The sequence below is a fragment of the Periplaneta americana genome, chromosome 11 (assembly GCF_040183065.1).
Source record: "Periplaneta americana isolate PAMFEO1 chromosome 11, P.americana_PAMFEO1_priV1, whole genome shotgun sequence".
Lineage (NCBI taxonomy): Eukaryota > Metazoa > Arthropoda > Insecta > Blattodea > Blattidae > Periplaneta > Periplaneta americana.
Window position 1 is genome coordinate 79,185,142 of NC_091127.1, and position 21,668 is coordinate 79,206,809.

At 37.6% G+C, this 21,668-nt stretch overlaps 1 protein-coding gene across 1 annotated transcript in view; it reads left to right on the forward strand.

Moving 5' to 3' along the window:
* The first annotated feature begins 811 nt into the window (after positions 1 to 811).
* LOC138709121 (uncharacterized) overlaps positions 812 to 21,668 on the forward strand; it is a 50,900-nt gene continuing 30,043 nt past the window's right edge. The window contains exon 1 of the mRNA XM_069839656.1: positions 812 to 2,173. Coding sequence (XP_069695757.1) covers positions 1,239 to 2,173 — 935 coding nt within the window. The 5' untranslated portion in view covers positions 812 to 1,238. The remainder of the gene's footprint in view (positions 2,174 to 21,668) is intronic.

Below are 21,668 nucleotides of genomic sequence, written 5' to 3' on the forward strand. Positions count from 1 at the left end.
CGCTCTGGCGCCGAGGATCGAACCCGGGTCCTTGGTTCTACGTACCAAGCGCTCTAATAACTGAGCTACGTAGAAGTTCAATCCACAGCACCGTATCGAATCTCTCTCCTCTAGTGTTTTTTTCCTTTTGTGGACTGACTCCAAGTTCGACATATATGTTGACATACAAATATTAAGTCAACTGCCATTATACAAGGAGCAAACTCAATTGAGTGACTTGGTGGCCGGGATTCCACAGTAATATACACTGTTGGGCGTAGAATCTACGTAAAGATTAATTTTTTGGTCCTACAGAATATGTCTGTTATGGTAACAACGGTTATTAGAGGAGAAAAATTCGCTCCGGCGCCGAGGATTGAACTTCGGCATAGCTCAGTGGTTAGAGCGCTTGGTACGTAGAACTAAGGACCCGAGTTCGATCCTCGGCGCCGGAGAGAACTTTTCTCCTCTAACAACCATTAAAATTTAAGAGATTATGAGTAATATTCCTTACTTTTCGAACACTCTATATATATATATATATATATATATATATATATATATATATAATATTATGTACCGTATATAGGCCTAACAGTACATGTAGAGTTTTGCACATGACAGGCTGAATACCTACACTTATATTTCTTATTTGGATTGTCGAAAAAATGTGCGCCATTCGTTGCACCGTTAATCAATTCTAGAGGTCCTGGGTGCGCATCTGGCATGCTCGTGACCTGCCTGAGGGTTGCTGCGTGACGAAGCACCCTCCCTGGACTCTATGGATTTTCAATTGTTGATGTAGGACACGGCGGCCTATGACTGTCTAGCGCGTATCCTGGCCCAGTAGATAGAACTCAGCTGACGTGTACCGGGAACCGCTACGCGCCTCGGTGAGTCGGCCTACACCTGCCTCAGCCCTCAGAAGTGAACTGTCTTGCGGACTGCACGGTACTCCTTGCTTTCGCTTTTAACAACAACGCTCGACTCTGTGAAACTTTCCTACAACGAGGAGTGTAGCTTGTGTCGATAAGAACAGTGTAATACGTTGACTGAATTTTTATATATTTATATTTTTCGTCCATTTGCTCTGGATCAAGAGAACCAGTGTCATTACATTCAAACATTTATATTTGAAGCGTCATACTTGAAACTTGTTTTTAATTATACCATAGTATATGAATTTAAATGGGTTTTACGTATTGTATATGAACGTTTATTATTTAACTTGAATATCATTTTAGGTAACAAGACTGCATATGTTCAAAATGGGGTGTATCGTAAGAAGAAACGTATCGCTATTTCAAACAATCGTGTTATTAGTAACACTAGCTTTAACCAGCGCTCAACAGACACAGAAGGAAGATCCGAATCCTCTGATAGAAACTGTGAAGGCCTTGCTTCAAGATCAGCTTAAGAATCCAGGTGGTGTTGGGCCCGCAACAGTTTCAGGTATGTTGCAGAACTTCATGCAATCAGATGGAGGACGAAATCTAGGAGATATGTTGATGGGGGCAGCCAAATCCAATGACGGCACTAATGCAGCGGACATCTTATCAGGGCTAGGATCAATTCTAGCCAATACTGCCGGAGGCCAGGGTAAGAGCAACGAAGGCGGAATAGATCCCCAACTAATAGGGCAAATGGTGAGCATGTTCGCCAATCAGGCAATGGGTGACAATGGGGACGACAACGTGGATGTCAACAACAACGAGATAAAGAAAGGGAAAAGTAAGAAGGCAGGCGGTAAGGACGCTGGGGTCGATTGGGAGTCTATGATAGGATTGGCGACGAGCTTCATGGCAGCGCAAGGAGGTGGCGGCGGTGGAGGCTGGGAGGGATTCTTGAACATGCTCCCCGTGTTACTGGGCGCCGGCGACGAGGGAGGCGATGTGAAGAAGATACAGCACAACCACCACCAGCACAAAGCGACGTCGTACCTGCCGCCCTTCATGGAGACGCTGTACGACTACTGGGAGCACTTCAAGAGCTCGGAGCTGGGACAGACGCTGTGGCACAACAGCGGCCTGGAGGCCACCGTGCAGATCTTCACCGACAAGGATGGCCACTTCGAGATGGAGCGCATCTTCGGCTCCTTGGAGAACGCGAGCTTCCGTAGGCGATGGGTCAAGTCGCTCACCAGCTTCGTGGCAGAGTGGATAGCTCACGTGTCCGACCCCGCCACGCAGACCAGGTAATGAATATCACACTGAATTAGCGAGCACAGTCCTCGCAATTAATCTTCTTGTCTTTTAATTAGGCCATTCGCGTTTCCTCTACTTATTGTATCACTTAAATTAATAAGGTCAATAAGCTTTCCTCTCCCTCTAACGGGAGAACTAGGCTTTCTTCTTCTGTCCTTTCAATATGTAATTATCCTTTCTATCCTTGAACTTGATCTTTAAATTATCTTCTTCGTTTCTTAAATAGGCCTAACCGTAATTTCTATCCTTCAGATAGGCATTCGAACTCCCTACTACTACTACTTCTTCTTCTTCTTCTTCTTCTTCTTCTTCTTATATAGCTCTTAGAGATTATTCGATCCCCAGATTAGTCACTTAACTCTCTTCCTCTTATCTAATGTGAATATGTTATTAGCGTATTTTACTTTTCTGTTTTTTGAATATGTTATTATCATATCCTTTGCTTCTGGCATCAAATGCATCATTTGCATCTTTCTTCTCTTTCTTTACTCTTTAAATAATGAATTAAACTTTTTTTCTTCCCCTACTCCTGCTCTATATATAAATTATAAGCACACTGTCAATATTTATGCACTAAAAGTTCGAAAATATGCATAAATTTATGCATTTAAATTTATTCAAAAATGCACTGAAAATGAAAATAATATATATGCAGAAAAAATAGTAACAATATTATAAGTTTATAACATATATAACTTAATATCATTATATTAAAGTTATTGGATTAACATTCTTTTGGAAACGTGTCTCAACTTTTGAAGTAGATGTACTCTTTTGATGTCTTTCCGAGAGTTTCCAGAGAGAAGTGCCTCCGTTTGTCAGTGAAAACTAATTTATATGCTGAGAAGGTTCTCTCAACATCGCAGGAAGCGATTGGAGTATTTTTGTACGAACCGACGATAGCTGAAGTTATCAATTGTTATGAATCGAATTTAGTTTCTTTCCTTGTTGTTCAAGTGTTGATAATGAAAAATGAACGAATTAAAAATCTTCCCATGAGGGTTTTGAAAAAAGGAGGGGAAAAAGATCGAATGACGGAAATACTCTTACATGTATGTATGTATGTATGTATGTATGTATGTATGTATGTATGTATGTATGTATGTATGTATGTGTGTGTGTATGTATGTATGGATGGATGGATGCATGCATGTATGTGCAGTATGTACGTTTAGTCAACAGTTCAAAGACTGGTTGGAACCTCATAAGTGATACCAATAAGACATCACTCATGAGGCAATTAAACTAGGCGGTAATGGGATATGGTGACCAGTACTATTCCCTCTCCATTGCATACATCGGTGGCTAGTAATCTATTTCACTAATTATACTTAATGCTTTTAGATATGCAAATTAAATTAAAATATGTATTTAAGTCAAACAACGCCAATATATGAAAATATGCTACATCTACATGACTTTATTTTAACCTATAAGACATGGTCGGCAAAGATAAAAGATTAAAAGCCAATTCAATAAAAATATGCAATTGCATGAATTTTCGCAGTATAATCATAAGATACATTAGCCTGTTAATACAGATGAAGAATCAAGTTATCTCTTATGTTTTTCCATTCTTCTTCGTCTTCCCTTTGGGCTGTTGTCCTTGACAACGAATTATAAATCTCCTTGCTTTCTTTCCATTGATACTCGTTGCATCCCAATCTTCTTTTTGTGATCCATTTTTTACCTTCAGTTGAATTCCAAACAAATGTCTAATCCTGAAATCATTACATCGCCGAACCTGGTATCCGTCAAGTACTGAATGTATTACAAATGGAGAGCTGGTGATTTTCCCTAAACTATTGAACGGATTTTGATTTGATTTTTCTTAGTCAATTTATCCGGGCATAATGCACAAAAAATTAAATCACTTTCTTAAAAGATATTTCACGGGTCTTTAAAGGGATAAAAACGTAATGGCACTTAAATTCCAGAATCCTCAGATGATTTTTATTGGTCAATTCTATAGTACGCGGTAAAAAGGGCATAAGTCATAAATTGCACGTTGTCAGTAGAGCAAAAGCAAAGTTTGAAATTAGGATCAATATCATCATAATGGGCTGGAACTCTGTTGCTCTACATCATAATGGAAGAGGATAGACATATGCCCTTTATACAGGGGCGGCCGGTACTTATGTGCTCATGTGCTACAGCACATAATAAAAGTAAGAGAGAAAAATATGTTTTGTTTTAAAAGCCTCAAAAATATTTCTTTAATTTAAATAGTTACCGTATGTTTCCATTCCATATTGTTAAAGCATTTGAATCGTCCACCTTGACACGTTTCATCATTCACCCTCCACTGTAGTGCGAGATATGCTAAGCACAGGAAAGATGTCGACATGGAGAAATGCGCGTGGTTCAGTTACCCTTTTCACTTCCCCGCAAGCACCGAAAACCTCTACAAACTGATGTCCCTTCCGTGCTCACCAAAAAGTAGCCAGAACGGAATAGCCAACTTATGTATTTAGTACCTAAAACTCCATTTATTAAAAATATATTTAGATATGAAACATTTATTTTTCTATTAGATATGTGGTTTTTACCCATCGTTTTCAATTCTTCTAGTTCATAAAATTAGACATATATCCAGGTCGATGTCATTTAAGTGTGCTTAAATGTGACAGGCTCATGTTAGTAGATTTACTGGCATGTAAAAGAACTCATACGGGACAAAATTCCGGCACACCGGCGACGCTGATATAACCTCGGCAGTTGCGAGCGTCGTTAAATAAAACATAACATTTTTCAATACTAAGGTGATAGAAAAGTTCGCCAACAGGAAGGAGAATTGACTTTAATTTTGGTTATTAGGATGAGTGCTATTATTATTATTACTATTATTATTATTGTAGTAGCACACACGTTTAAAAGTCACGAGCCGCCACTGCCTTTATACCATATGAAGAAGTATATTTTTGCATTCACATGGAGGTCATAACTCAAAACAATCAATTTCTGACTTATGTCCTTTTTACCAAGCATAGAATTTTTGTATTGTCGAAGAAAGATGTTAAAAGTTAGGTTAGGTTAGGTTAGCTAAGAGTGGCTATGGGCAGGTTAGGGACGACCCTTTATACGTTGGCCATACTGATGCCTATTTTGCACCCCGAATTTATGAGATGAATGAGGATGTGGTGTACTAGCCCACCAGCCGCATGTGACCTCTCATCCACTTAGGACCCCTTACCCCCCGCCCCAAGTTCATACCGCTAAGGTGACCAAGCAGCACAGGATCCATTCCAACGACCCTTCCAAGATATCGAAGCGCCCTTGAAAGTGTTCTTAAGGAATGGATCCTGGCAGAGATATAGAGAATGGCTCGAAACTCAGGAACGGTTGCGGACGAAGACATGCGTCTTGACCTGAATAGACGTATTTCTATGGAATGAAATGAAGAAGATGAATGATATGAAATCTAAATTCTTTTTCTACACGGGAGAGGAAGAGGAATGGACCGTGGCAATGAAAATTTCAACCCGACATTATTAGAAAAAAGAGCCATTAGAATGATAGTTGGAGCAAAAAAGACTAAAGAATCATGTAGATTATTTTTTAAAATATTAGAGATTCTGACCTTAACAAATCAGTACATATACTCTATAATAAATTTCCTCTTATGTAATAAAGAAAAATTTCCAACTAATTCAGCCATATATAGTATAAATACCCGCAGAAAGAATGACTTTCATACGCAATCATCAAATTTATCATGCTATCAAAGGGGAGTACGTTACATGGCGATAAAAATGTTCAATAGTCTTCCTGAAGACATTAAGAATCATAGCCAAAACCCTGTCTTATTTAAGGTAAAACTAAACAATTACTTAATATCTCACACTTTCTATTCTGTACATGAATTCTTGACATTACACAGTACTGTGTAAATATTTTAATACTATTAAATGGTAAACATATTGCATTGTATAAAGTATTATTGTTATTAAGATATTAATTCCGTACATATTTCATATTTGCATTTCACATGTTACACGTAAGAATTGGACATGTTCTTTATTCTATGCTACAAAGCAAATGTAAGAATATTATGGAACGAATCCATCCATCCATCCATCCATCCATCCATCCATCCATCTATCTATCTGTGAAAAACCATGGAAAAATCACAGTCAGGTTGGTCGGTCGGGGAATCGAACCAAGGACACCCGAATCGAGGTCCATGCGAAACGCATGAGCCACCTCGCTCGGTATGTTAAAAGTTCGTGAAAGGGGAGGGGTTGGGAAGTTGAAACATAGACTACTGTCATGGGTTTTGATATCGAAGTCTTATTAATGAAGTACTGTCTTCGCGCTACGAGTTGGCGCGGGGAGTAGATAGGCGGGACGGGGGAACTTTACGCTACGCTCTGACCTGAAAACTTCGGTTCACTTACTTGGCTACAAGGGAACAAAGTCAGACATAAAAGATTCCGCATCTTCGGTGTTGTCGCTATGACTATCATAACATTTTTCGAAATTGTTGGAGAATCATCTGTCCATGATAATCGTCTGTATATGTTCCAGCCGTGTATATTAACTCGAATCTCTGAACAAAGCCATTAGCCCTACCGCCCGCACCCTGATGGACAACAATGAGTGTTCTGGACACATCTATGGTAGTCAAAACTCCCGTAACATTTTTATCCTGCCAGCACTTGGGAAAAGTTAAATTGGTAGGCCTATCTATCCTCATCTCGTCCAGATACAAAATCGGTTCTTCTACTTCCCTAAGCTTTCTTATTTGCTGTAGATATATTCAAACATTCTAATTTACAGTGTTTTTCTCTTCAATTATTTTTTTTCTCAATGCACACTTCTTCCACCCGAAATCTTTTTCCTTCAGTATTCGTCTTAATGTTGTCTTTCATTTCAAATCAATTCTCTCTTGTAGCAGGGGTGAAAGTTTGTTGCAGTTTGGTGCTACTTCTTTTTTACTTGGTTATTTAACGACACTGTAACAACTACTAGCTTCTTCAGTGTCGATTGAATTGATGATGGCGAGATGGTATTTGGCGAAATGAAACCAAGGATTCGCCATAGATTACCTGACAGTCGCCTTTTGCTTGGGAAAATCTCGGAAAAATCCAACCAGGTAGTCAGCTCAAGCGGAAATCGAACTCACGCCCGAGCGCAACTCCAGATCAGCAGGCAAACACGTTACCCCCTGAGCTACGCCGGTGGCCCTCATTTTATTTTCAAATAAAATTCTCAATTATATCTTTTTTGTCCATCTCCGTCAAAGTCATCTACATTTGCGTTTCGGTAGTCTGGACGTTTCCGTTTTTTTTCTCCCTCAGGTGTTGACAACGCACTTTCTTGTGTGCAATCTTTCATTTCATTCCTTATATGCTGTATTGTTCTTGTGGATAGATTAGAGTACTTTTCTGCCTTTAGTGTAGGTTTCGTAAGAGGAATTCAAAGGCACTGTTGTTCTTTTTCTTCATCACAGAATTAATTTACACTTGCAATAATATTCCTTGCTTCACTATAGATTGTCAATCCTTGTTTCCTCTTTGTCGACATATTTACAATAAACAAAAAACGCTATAAACCTAAACTAACAGTATACATAACATAAACTCTATTAACTATATCATTATCAACACTATTAACACGAAAAGCAAATTATAACTAAAGCTATACAAAGACTTGCGGTATATTGAAAACAATCGTCCTGTTGAAACTAATAAATACTACAATAAAAACCCCACTATTATTTCACGAAGTCGCAAAGACTCTTAGACACGTGAAGTAGATGTTTGTGAAAAAGGAATATTGCAGTGAACAGCGCGGTGCGCATGCGCGATTGTTTCCCCTCCGCCCCCTCTAAGTACTTCAGGCGACTTCTCCTGGCGTGACAACAGTAGAGTTACATTCAGTTTTATGGGACTCAAGATGGAGTGAACATAGCAATAGTTTTGAAAAAGTAATTTTAAAAAGGTAGCATCATTTTGTCTAAAGCCATTGTAAAGAGAAAAAATTGGCCACTTAGTACACGAATCTTTATGATCGGATGTCCCAATATTTTATGTATACGTCGTAAATACTCCTCCTTCTAATTAGCAAATAAGGTATAAGCACAGTCTAGTATATACAGTCACGAAGCTTGAGTTTTGAGGGTACTAGGAACAATAGACTGTGCAGGTACTATTTCGCAATGTATGTAATGAGGCGATAGTAGCGATCCTAGTGGTTAGCAACTATCTATGGATGCATATTTACTACGTATTGAGCTCCGTGACTGTATATACTAGACTGTGGTATAAGGCCTTTCTCATCTGAATCACTTTGCAAGTGCCTGGAAAGAAACTAGAAGTTTGAGGTGGCGCTATAATAGCCTATGTTTAGGAGCGCAGTTGAGAAGCGCTGCTAAAAAACTCAAGGGTGTGAGAAGCCTTATATGGCCTAGGACGAGTGGGGTTGCCTGCTCGAAACTTGGGTATGTAGCGTAGTCAGCCGGTGTATGTTGGAAATGCACCTAGATGTTGCTGGGTGGTACTGTCCCCTGCGAAATTCAATTAAAATAATACGTGACTCTCGGCTTCACTTTCTTTCTGAAGGAAGTCATATTAATTTGTATCGTATACTAAATGTCCATCGTTTTCGGTCCGATATAAATCCGTGAACTTCGCATCTTACGGCCAGCATGATAATTACTGGCAAAAGAGACGATAGTAAGTTTTTGGAACGTGAAGTAGCCACTCCACATTACCGGGTAAACTAAACAAGAGGCGATGTGAATAGACAGCAGTCTCCGTTATCAATCGTAGTGTAGTCGCGTAACATCTCTGTCGCTTGCGGCCGTTACGTTTGAGGTACGGTACCGTTAACATGAGTATTTCTCAGCCAAAAACATTCACTGCATTCTCTTCTGGTAGTTTGTCAATGTCAATCAGTTTGCCAGAGTGCCAGCAATGGGGATTTGTAGTTCAGCAGTGTTTACTGTCTTGAATCAGCAAAGGAAATGATTATTTTACATACAGTCAACTCTGGATATAATGAACTCGGTTGTAATGAACATTCAGCTATAGTGAACCTAAATCGTTGGTCCCGACCCGCATACATTAAAATGTACATTAATATTTCAGTTTGTATTGAACCCTCGCTTCGGTTATAGTGAACTTTGAAAATTGAAGTTACAAGAGTTGTATCCTGACAAATTCTTATTTGAAGTCAGACATTCTTGTATTAAATTGAAAGAATGTGTTGAGAATAGCATTATAAGTTTCTTACTCCTTTAGTCCAAGGACAAAGGTAGGGCTAGTGATTCCTAGACAGTGAGCTGTATTGTTAATCCAGGCAACGCATGACGACCTTGCCTCACTACCGTCGAAGGATTGCCATTCTGTTCTCAGGCACACTACTCTACTGTTATTTCTAATCCTCCACCGTCAAAGTGTTGCTTTTTGTTCTTAGAAACATTTCCATTATGATAGCATCAAAACAACGGAAAACGAAATTCCCTTCTTTTATTAGAAGGGGACGGACATTATGTCCAGAGCATAAAAATGAAGGTAAGATTCCGATGGCTATCAAACTCCATCAACCCTCTCCCAGTTTCCATTAAGTGAACCGAAAAATTCCAAGGCTGAGTACGCAGTCACACCATAACAGCGTTTGTCATTTCTACCTGATCAGCCTGTTTCTAATATTCGAACAGTGAATGTACTGTATAAAAATGTCGAAGCGTAAAGTATTTTCTTTGGAAGATAAGGCGAATATTATAAGTTATATTGAACGTGGTCTTTCGCAAGTGGACATGGGTCGACAGCATAGTTTAAATACAGTATACAGTGTAATCCATTCCACAAAAATGAAATATTTTAATTACTGTAAAGTATTTTATTTTCTTGTTCACAGTTTCATTCATTCCTCTCATTTAAGGTTAGAGGAGAGACACTTCGGATTTAGTGAACCTCGGATATAGTGAACGAATATCCAAGTCCGCAGAGGTTCACTATATCCGGAGTTGGCTGGATTTCAAATTTGATATGTGTTTCTATTAGGCTACTTCAAGCTTTGCCTCTTTGATGGAAATAAATGAAAAAGACCAGTGACAAAGAGAAAATATGCGCATAATTCCACGCAGTGGCGAACGCAAAATTTTTCTCAAGGGGGAAAAGGGGTCATTATTAAAATTGTTTACAATTTACATTATCGGTATTTTAAATGTTGTGTATTATTATTATTATTATTATTATTATTATTATTATTATTATTATTATTATTATGTTACGGTATATTTATTAATATTATACTATGTTCTAATAGAACATATTCATGAATATTCTTATAAAATCCTTGATACGTTTTTCACAGCCATCCTATTTTTAATAAATTTTAACGTCTGTTTAATTTTGTATAATAAAAATGCTTGTATCATTATTACACTTACACAATAATCATATAATCATATATAACCCTATATAATTTAGTCAACAGCTATTTGTATATGATAGGTAACAGACTTTACTTTACATAACAGAAGAATTCATGGAAACAATCAAATATATTTACATATATTTAATTATTAAACACAATAATGGAACATGGAACTCACCAAAGATAAAGAATGAAACTGGCATTATAAATATATTGAAGGAGGGATAGGAGGACTATGCCTTATGTCGACGCAAATTTTGTTACTCTGACAGTAAAAACGATTATGGATAAAAAAAATACTCAAATCTAAATATGTATTTTTTTTAAGTTCAAGGGGGTGGGGTTCAACCCGGTAAAACCCCCCTTGATTTCAACATCCAAAAACATTCAGATTTATACAGAAGGAGAGGGTCGTATGAAATCCCTGTCGAATTGAAAGCAATAGCAATGAGGAGCATCTTTTGCTCGTGAATGAAATTGCACCTGTTCACAAGTTAGTACAGGAGAAAAAAAAGGGCGAAATAAAAAGACATTGTCGATTAAGATATAACAAGGCACACAAATAACTAAAGCGTTATGTTGGTATTATCTATAGGATACAAAATGAAGTTTACGTAATGTTTTTGTACGTAAATAAGAATTTTTTTGTGTACTTCAGAAATAGAACCTACTTATTTATCAGTCTTCAGGTAAACATACATTCAAGTTTCCATTTATCTACCTCTGAAGTCCACACACACCTGTCGAGTAACGGTCAGCGCGTCTAGCTGCGAAACCAGGTTGCCCGGGTTCGATTCCCGGTCGGGGCAAGTTACCTGGTTGAGGTTTTTTCCGGGGTTTTCCCTCAACCCAATATGAGCAAATGCTGGGTAACTTTCGGTGCTGGACCCCGGACTCATTTCACCGGCATTAGCACCAGGCTTCGGTCCTGGGCACAGAAACTCATGAAGTTCAGAACGCACGGACGATAGTGTTCTGTTGGTCAAGTGGAGTGGGAGATGAAGAACGCCGTTACTTCATATCTCAACATGTAACCAGTCCGTCACAGTACGGCACAAAATATATTTCACCCTATACAGATAAGTATATACAGTGGGCTACATTCGTAGTATAGGCAATAAATGTCTACCATTAAAGTATTAACTGAGTTGTAACCTTCAATCAGGTGTCCCTACGCCGAAGCCTGTTACACGTACCGCAGCCAAGCAGCAATAGGCCTACACACAACGATAATGCACATTACGGACCCACCTGTGCTGTTGCAGTCGGGTGACTGCACACGGTCATGACGTCATTTATACTCCGTGTACTCTAAACCTCATACTGGTTACTCTGTGTCCCTAGGCCGAAGCCTGATTATCACCTTCACCTCATTCAGACGCTAAATAACCTAAGATGTAGATAAAGCGTCGTAAAATAACCTACTAAAAAATCTACCTCTGAAAGAGTAGGCCTACTTATTTGCTACAGTTACGCCAAATCGCACTAACTGAATAAGCAATCTTCATGAAGTGATGTGGAAATGATTAGGCTTAAATATAAAAATATCTCTTTTGCACGCCATGAAGACGCATGCGTATCACAGACGGAGAGCTCTATGCTTTAATGACCTCGACAATGGAATGAGGTGGTACAGTAGGCGCCACGCTCCGACCTGTGTTAACCCCCGGAATCCTCGGAAAACATCCGATGCTGAGTTTGGCAAGAGGATGAATGGACTCTGAGGCCGTTCTAAAAGTTTTGACAAAGAAAATAATTCCACCACCATCACCATCACCCGTGATTGAACCCGGAAGCTTCCAATTCATAATCAATTGCTCTACAAACTGAACTACTCAACCGTCTTACTTAAATACCTATTAGTCCCTCTTAAGAGGAAGGGCACGGGTTAGGGACTGCCCTCACACGCAGCCCGCTTGAGTGGACCCGTTGTACAATCCAGAATGGAATGATGTGCGTACCCTAAGATCCCTCGCGGTACAGATCCCCCCGCAGCACACTCTACATCGGTCGCAAAGGGGCAAAGAAACGGAGATGATGGTGAAAGAGGTGAAGAATAGGCTACTAATGATGGCGAAATGGGTCCGAGATCCAACGCAGAAAGTTACCCAGCTATTCTGCTTCAATTGGCTGAGGGGAAACCCTTGGATAAACACTTAACCAGGTAACTTGTCCCAACCAAGATTTGAACCCAGGCTCGCTCGATTCACGGTCAAACATACTAACCGTTACACCACAGCGGTGGACCTTCCTTGATTATAACACATAGGTAGGATAATTATTTTAATTTGTATTGAGAAGCTTTTGTCATCTAGTCTGCTGTCAAAAAATCTGAAAGTTAGAATTTATAAAACAGTTATATTATCGGTTGTTCTGTATGGTTGTGAAATTTGGACTCTCACTTTGAGAGAGGAACAGAGATTAAGGGTGTTTGAGAATAAGGTTATTAGGAAAATATTTGGAGCTAAGAGGGATGAAGTTACAGGAGAATGAGAAAGTTACACAACGCAGACCTGCACGCATTGTATTGACATAATTAGGAACATTAAATCCAAACGTCTGAGATGGGCAGGGCATGTAGCACGTATGGACGAATCCAGAAATACATATAGAGTGTTAGTTGGGAGGCCGGAGGGAAAAAAAGACCTTTGGGGAGGCCGAGACGTAGATGAGACGACAATATTAAAATAGATTTGAGGGAGGTGGGATATGATGATAGAGACTGGATTAATCTTGCTCAGGATAGGGACCGATGGCGGGCTTATGTGAGGGCGGCAATGAACCTGCGGGTTCCTTAAACGCTATTTGTAAGTAAGTAAGTAAGTTGTATGTAAACAATACGAGTAATGAGAATTTACATGTCACTTGTTGATATTTTATATTGTTACTGATATTTAATTATGCTAACAATATTAACTTCAGTTTCATTTAACATAGGGAAAAATCAGCCTAAAATGACATACTCTGGTAAAATGACAATAGTAAAGGTTTTGACTAAACGATTGTGACAGTACCACTAGTAGGCCTACTATACTATTTAGAAAGGTGGATTGTCAACTCTGTTCCTAATGACATTAATCAGTCGGATTTTTTCTTACTGATACGAGCAGAAAGCTAAAAGGTAAGCACTCATTTTTTTTCCTTCCTCGAATATTTATTCGACTGCATTGTTAGAATTTAACATTTCGTGTAAAATTATTATTGATCGCGTCATGCACTCTTTTAACTTTGTTTAAGAAGGATTAAAGCTTTACTAGACCACACAGTGTTCACAATATTTTCGGATGAATCACCGATGGCACTGCGGATTAATATGACATAAACTACCATATGTTCGGTTAAAATGACACAGGTGCTAACAGCAACATTCAACCCTGTCCCTTTCACTTCATACCGTGATAGGCTCCAGAGGAAACGAAAAGCCAAGAAGACATCGACTGTGCTTACTAGTAGTACATAATATATAAAAGAACTTACGTAGAAATATCAAGAGAAAAATGCAAAACAAAAACGTATTGCAGCACACACACACAAAAAAACTTAATTAAGAAAAAGAGGCATTCCATGAAGAAGACATTTTTGATGATCAAAGTGATGCTGCTGAAGATTGTCCTTGTTTGTACTACGTACGTACGTACATACATACATACATACATTGTTCTGTCTCTCCCTTTGGGGAGAATAGAGCCACAACAAAAGAGCGCCATTTTGACCTATTTGCGGCCAGGACCTTCACTTCTCTCCAGCTCTTCCCTACATTTTGGGCTTTTTCTCCAACAGATCGCCGCCAAGTTATCCTGCAATAAACTATAGTCACAATGAAGAACGTTGGTTGAAGTGTCAACAGTGCCAATTATGGGCACACACAGAATGTGCTGGACTGAGAAAAAGAGCACAAAATTATATTTCTGATGTTTATGCTTAATATTATTTTTTCTAGAATAAGTCTATTAAACTCATATCACTTATATGAAATCTTCATTTCTGAACCGTCTCTATTTACATATATTTATATACATTTTCAAATCTGTCTAAATATCATGATTTAAATTAACGTAAAAACATTGACATGAGAATAGGAGATATATAACTACATGAGGCAAATGTTTCACATAAAATAATCTAAGAATTATCATTCAGGCCATGATTGTAGGGCAAAAACAAAATGGTATGTCATTTTAGGCTGATTTTCCCTATCCCCATGTAGGGCCTAATTCAAATTTCCAAGCTACATAATTCTACCCAATTAATCAAATACGCTTTTAATCTTAAAAAGTATTAATCCAACGCATTTTGATTCTGTGTAGATATATGTCTACATGCGTTAGGTAGAAGTGATAAGCAATTAAGGAATTTTAATAATGGTTCCTTATACTACACAGTTTTATATTCTAAAACTACTAGTTACCACAGTGGGTTTCACCATTGCTGGACTTAAAGATAATATGGACGTAATTTTATTATCGCAAAGTTGAAAGCATGAAGGTAAAGTAGGCTATTATGTAACAGTGACTCACATTGATAACGAAAACAAAGCGTGACGCAATCTTATACGTTTCCATTCGTACATTTACGGAAATGCCAGGAAATGACAAGCACGTAATTGTTCCAAATTTTACATTAGAAAGAAAATATCAGTGTTGTTCTCGGTGGCGTAGTAATAATATGGTGAATGTCTTACGTGTTCAAATCCAACTGGCGGATATTAATTTCTTGGACGAAATATTCCAAAACAGCTGCTTTCAAGAGGAAAATAAAGACGGACCTCTTATGTCACTCTAACTTTATGTTGTATAACACAATCGTCTGATAATCAAGGTCATTGGAATTCTTATAGTTATAACATTGTAAGCAATTATTGATTGCTGAAGGCATAATAATTACAGTTATTAATCTAAATAAATTAATTGTTTGCTAAAAACTAAAAGCAACTTAAACAATTTTAATTGAGAGAATTTTTCTCCGCTCCACCGATCCGTCATCATATGATAACGCAGAATTTCTGCATGGAAATATCATATGTACTTCGGTACATTGCTACAATATGATATGCGTAAATAAACACTTAGTGATTTAGGACGGTGCTCATTCCGTCGGATCCCGGCCACTTAGTCACTCGTAATGAGTGCACCTCTGCACATTAGTGTGTTGGACATTGTGCCATTGTCACACATCTGTGACACAGTGCATGAGAGTTAGCCACTAAAGGGAAACTTAGAGGTGGAGCTTAAACTGAGAGGATTCAATCCGGCATCGAAATTGGAATCCGGTGTGGCTTAGTGGATAGAGAGTCAGCACGTAGAGCTGAAAACCCGGTGCCGAAGAGAATTTTTTTCCGCTCCACCGAGCCTCCATCATATAACGCAGGATATCGTGTTTGGTTTTTGTAATGCATTAGTCAGTTCATCATAAGCTACCTATAAAACTACGTAACATGGTTTTTTTTCAAGGTATGTTGACAAAAAATAAGGATTGCGTAAACTAAATAAATAAGTTAACATAAATTCTCGTAGCATAATTTAATTAAAACCAACTGAGCTATCGGTTCTGTAAGAAAGTTTTCTCAAATCTTAGTAACACATAATAATACTTCAATGTTTTTGTATCCCTACGTATTTTTAATAAATTCTTAATTTTAAGGCGATAACATTACGATGGTGCCAAGTTGGTCTCTAAGCCTAAGCCTCGTCTCCACTGATAAACAATTAACAACATGTTAAATATAACATATTGAATTTAACATGTATATCGACATTTCAAGTCTCAATTGACTTAACATGTTGACTATGTTGAAGTTAACACTTTTAACACGTTGGCGTGTTTTCCAGCAGCAATGGAAAACATGTCAAATCAATTCACTTGCTCGTGCAGCGTCGGCAAAGTTCGTATCGGTTAATAGGATAACGGATAATCAGGGTTCTACTAATGCAAAATCTACCATAATGCCTTTAGTAATGCCTAGTGAAATACTTTACGTTCGTGTTCTGTAACTAGCATCTATTTTTTTAATAGGCTATATAACTTTCAACATGTAGATATTTTAACATGTAATTAATCCTCTAAAAACGTGAACAGAATAACTCGTTACGAGTTAAGATACTCGTAATGGAGAAGTAATAAACTTACAAGAGTCGATTTCAAACTAATAGTCATTTTATGCCAATTTTGTCTGAAATACTTAAGCAAAGTGAAGTTGATTTAGTATTCACTTTAAAATTATGAATTATTTCTAACATTCACGACATCCATAACAAAGTAATACTACTACGTAACAAAGCTTAAACCATAAATAAGGAGAAATCGAGGTCACATGACAATTTTAATGAAGGACTAAACTTCATACAGGAAGTGAAAATAATCAAATGACAGAATAAACAACAACAATACCTACCCTGTAAGTAAATCGCAATGCACAGAATAATTGAGAAACTTGGACTTTAAAGTCGTAATTATTTATGGCACAGCAAGAAGACATAACTTTCACATCCTAAATTAATGTAATCATAATTGATACCAAATTACTGGATAAGGATTATCTCTGATGCAACTTTCATGGTTCACCGCACAGCACATTCAACAACAATAATATACGTACAAAAGTCTATTTGCATTAAGATCTTGATGAATTTGATGAATTTAGTATCGTGTTCATGAAAAATAGATTTCTCTATATTTCGATACTGTAAATTAAGTTGATCTGAAATATAAATATGTTACAACAAGGAATACTAAAGTTACACATTACCTACCAAGAAGGGCTAACAAGTACTGTAGTTGGAAAACAATTTTAGAGGGTACTTTTGAAATGTCCTTGGTCAGATCAGATTCTGTATGGACTCGTACTGCACTTCTTTCTCTTTTCCAAAGTTACTTCTTCATCATGCAGACCTCCTTCCAGATCGTAGTCACAATTACATATAAGGCAAGAAATTAAACGCTGACACTTGTGGCCTAACACTTTTCAGGAACTAAAGCCTGGAAATTCTTTCATTAGGAAAGTATTCCTTTTCGTAGTACAGATATCGTTCATTATAGTAATGCTCATTCACAATCTTTAGTTGAAATTGAAATAATCTATAATATGTAACTGAATTCAAGATTCATGAACTCACAAAAGTAACAATATTTCCCTCCTGCTAACATTACGCCTGAGCGAGTTTTAAAATTAGAGAATCAGTGCAGCAGAATTCTTGAGACGCCATATCATAAGATTAGTGTAATGCGATGGCATCTACGCAAGTTTTCAAATTAGCGAATCAGAGTAGCAGATTTCTTGAGGCGCCATGCCATAAAGTTAGTGTAAATTACTTATAGAAACGCCATGACGGTATGCAAGCTTGAAATTAACAAATCACAACTATTTCTGAAGTGCCAGGCTATAGCTTTCGATAAAACAACGAATGGACAAGCGTTTAAGCAAATGATATGAAATGCTAGCCCCTACTCTTATGACAGATATCAAAATCAAAATGTTTTTCAAATAGCTAACATTCTCCATATGAAAGAATTTTAAGGACTATTTAAACATAATTAATATATTTTCGAGTCTCAATTTTTTTTCGGTACGGTAACAGCAAGCTTTTATTTTACATGGTACGGCGTATCGGCTCGTACCGACCCAACTATAGCACTGGGGCTAACACATTCCATGCAAAAGATTTCTTCCAGAATATCAAAGACCAAATAGAGTTTAAAGCAACAAACATTAACACCAAGGGAATCACTGCAGCATAAAAAATAATACTGTAATAATAAAACATGGGAACATCTTATTTCAACTCCAGAAATCATTTCTGACGGTTCACTAAATGGTTGTTACCCTTTTCCTCCTTCTAACTCAGGCCCGGGCAAGTGAACGCTCCGTGGAGTAGCGGAGAGAGGCTCTTGCTCACGAAATACTGCTGCCAGTTCTCCAGTGCAAAACAGTTGTGCAGAGGCGGATTACAAATTACAGATATCTATCGCGCATGGATATCTCTCTCTCTTTCTTTCTTTCTTTCTACATTTACCACTTAGTTTTCAATTTAACATTAAGAAGTTTTATTATAAAGTGTTAAAAGAGTGTAATCAAGATGTACATAGCAAATTTCTCCATCCATCCATCCATCCATCCATTCTGGACCTTGGCCTCCACCAATCGATGTCTCAAATCTTTACTGTCCCGAGCTCGTCTCCTACACTCCAATTCTTAGAATCTGTAGTGCATAATTTTGTATGGCATCTTCCCATCTGGCTTTCGGTCTTCCCACAGGTCTAGTGTTATAAAATGTTCCATTATTTATCAGGAATTATCTGCTCTCCCATTCTTATTAAATGTCCTGCCTATCTTAATCTTCTTATTTGTATATGTTGCACCACATTTAAATCTTTATAGAGGTAATATATTTCCTCATTCCATCTTAGAAGCCAGTGACCATTTTCAAATACTGGTCCATATATTCTTCTTAAGACTTTCCTCTCGAAGATGTTCAGTGAATCTTCCATTGTCTTGGACAATGTCCAAGTTTCACTCCATAACATAGTACAGGTTTTATTAATGTTTTGTGCAGTTTTATTTTATTGTTACGATGGATTTCTTTAGATCTGAACTAGGTAACTGTGCACTAAATTTAACGATAAAATATAAGTGGAGGCTGGGACACCAAACTACACCGCAATCCAATCACTGAAAGTCTGAAACTCACATTTCTTATAATTAAGATGATAATGCAAAGAAAATTTAACTGTTAGTGTTTTTCCACTCAAAAATTGTAACACAGTCTTTGGATATACAGGGTTGTTCCCGATCTCTGATAACGAATTCGAATGACGTCATGTGCGTCAGGAATCACACCGACAGCTCAATTGCGGCGAGAGGTGACAAACCAGCAGTGAGTGATTTCATAATCAGAGTGCACAGTGTATCACAGTAGCAATGCCCAAGAAAATCGAGCCTTTTTGGGAGGGGTACATAACAACTCTTTCCGATACCAAGTACAGTTACGTGAAAATCATAGGAGCCTGCAAAACACGTGGTTTCGTTATTTCCAAGAAAGGCACCTTGTGTGTACCTAATAAGACTGGCAAAGCTCGGATGGGATTAATTCCAGAGTGGAAAAAGCAAGCAAATCCACCCCCCGTCACAAGTCGCCGCACCCCACGAGATGATACAAATTAATTCCATTCGAGCTTTACCAATCTTATTAAGTATACAGAAGATGCCTTTCTTGGAAATAACGAAATCTCATTTATTGCAGGCTTCTTTTATTTTCACGTAACTGTACTTGGCATCGGAAAGGGTTGTTATGTACTCCTCTCAAAAAGGCTCGATTTTCTTGGGAATTTCTGCTGTGAGTCGCCGTGCACTCTGACTATGGAGATCACTCATTACTGGTCGGTCACCTCGCGCCACAGTTCAGCTGTCGTGTGATTCCTGACGCACATGGTGTCATTCAAATTCGTTATCAGAGATCGGAAACAACCCTGTAGACTCTGGGTCCGTAGCCGGTGTGTCGTTTAATCAAACGCATTATAAAATGTAATTACCAGAATTAGGAAGTTCATGCAGTTGCACATTATTTTCAATTAGTGCTATTAATATGCGAGTATTATAATTATCTGTGTAAATCACGCATTTTCTAGTCTTTTAGATTAATTTTACTTTTCGTAAATGCATATTTTTACACATTTAAATAACTGCATCATACTTTAATAAAATGGTAAAATATTATATTTTAACATTGGCCTTGCAAATATAATTGAATGCTTACTTAATTGAGGAGCTCAGAATAATAACGGCAGATCCCAACTGACCTCGAATTTTGAGATAGATGTACGACTGTGTACTCCTGCCATTTACCTTTCATATGGTGAAGTATCAAATTAATTGGGATATGCCAAAACTTTCATATTCCATATTGAAAATTAGTCCTTAGTGGGAAATAAAGCTTTCTCATGAATAATGGCATATCCCAACTGTGTGGGCTTTTATTTGCGTCCACTGCAAATCCATGGCGTTGTAGTCAAAATGATGGCGTCTACTAAGTCTTTTACTGGACAAAACAAACATGTTCATATTGTTGCTCTTTGGATTTACTTAATAAAAATTAAAGTTTTCGATTCAATATAAGTAGAGTTTTCGTACCAGGACATATAAATAAAGAAAACTTATCATTAAGGTTCGGATGAAATAGCCGTGTAAGGATAGGTTAGGGTCTTGACTTGCTTCGGACTAAATAAAGACTACCCTCTTCCACTAGCTAAATCTCTACCTGCTGGGAAGAACGATCCCCATCCCCTAGCTAAAACATCAGTGAATTGGTTGGGGGACACGCGACAACTAGTTAATGTTTGTAAATAAAACGCACAGGCCAAGGATGCCTATTAGAGTGAAGTGAAATATGAAGTTTGTGGAATTAAAATGTAATACCAGGGAAAAGTTGTGGGGTGATATCATAAAGAACAATGCAACATATTTTTTTTCTCTACCTTAATATTTAGAGGTGCCCCAAGAGCGCCATATTTTCAAATTTTCACAAAATTTGGAGGTTCAGATTTTTGAGAGAGAAAACATTCTCTAGTGTTCAATCTGAACAGGAGAAAAAAAAATGTTAAAAGATCTTTGGTCCCCTGTTATTTCATCTCGAAATGTCACAAAAACCTAAATTTATAAGAAAATTGGGCATAATCACAAACTCTCAGGTATTATATAATTAATGGAAATTTATTCTTCTTATGTTGCGAGGTATTTAAATCAGAACAATGACTCTAATTGAGACAAAAATCTGACCTTCTGCCCTGTATTCGGAATGCCGAGGGACTGAACCCATCATAATTACCTACCCATCATGACGTAATGAAATATTATCTATGGGTCAAAAATTAATTTAAAAAAAAAACTTCATGTCAAAAGAACCTACTGTTGGAGAGATTTCAGAGAGAGATGCTATCAAAACTAAGGAAATCTGGGTAAAGTTATCTATTCCGACAGTCAGTCATACAAGAATATTACAACTGATTCGTGCTTACCATGATTAATTACAGAAATATACTGTATACTGCAACCCCAATTTAGAGTCGTCCAAATAAAGTTTAAATATGTGATTTTACAGCAATTCACTA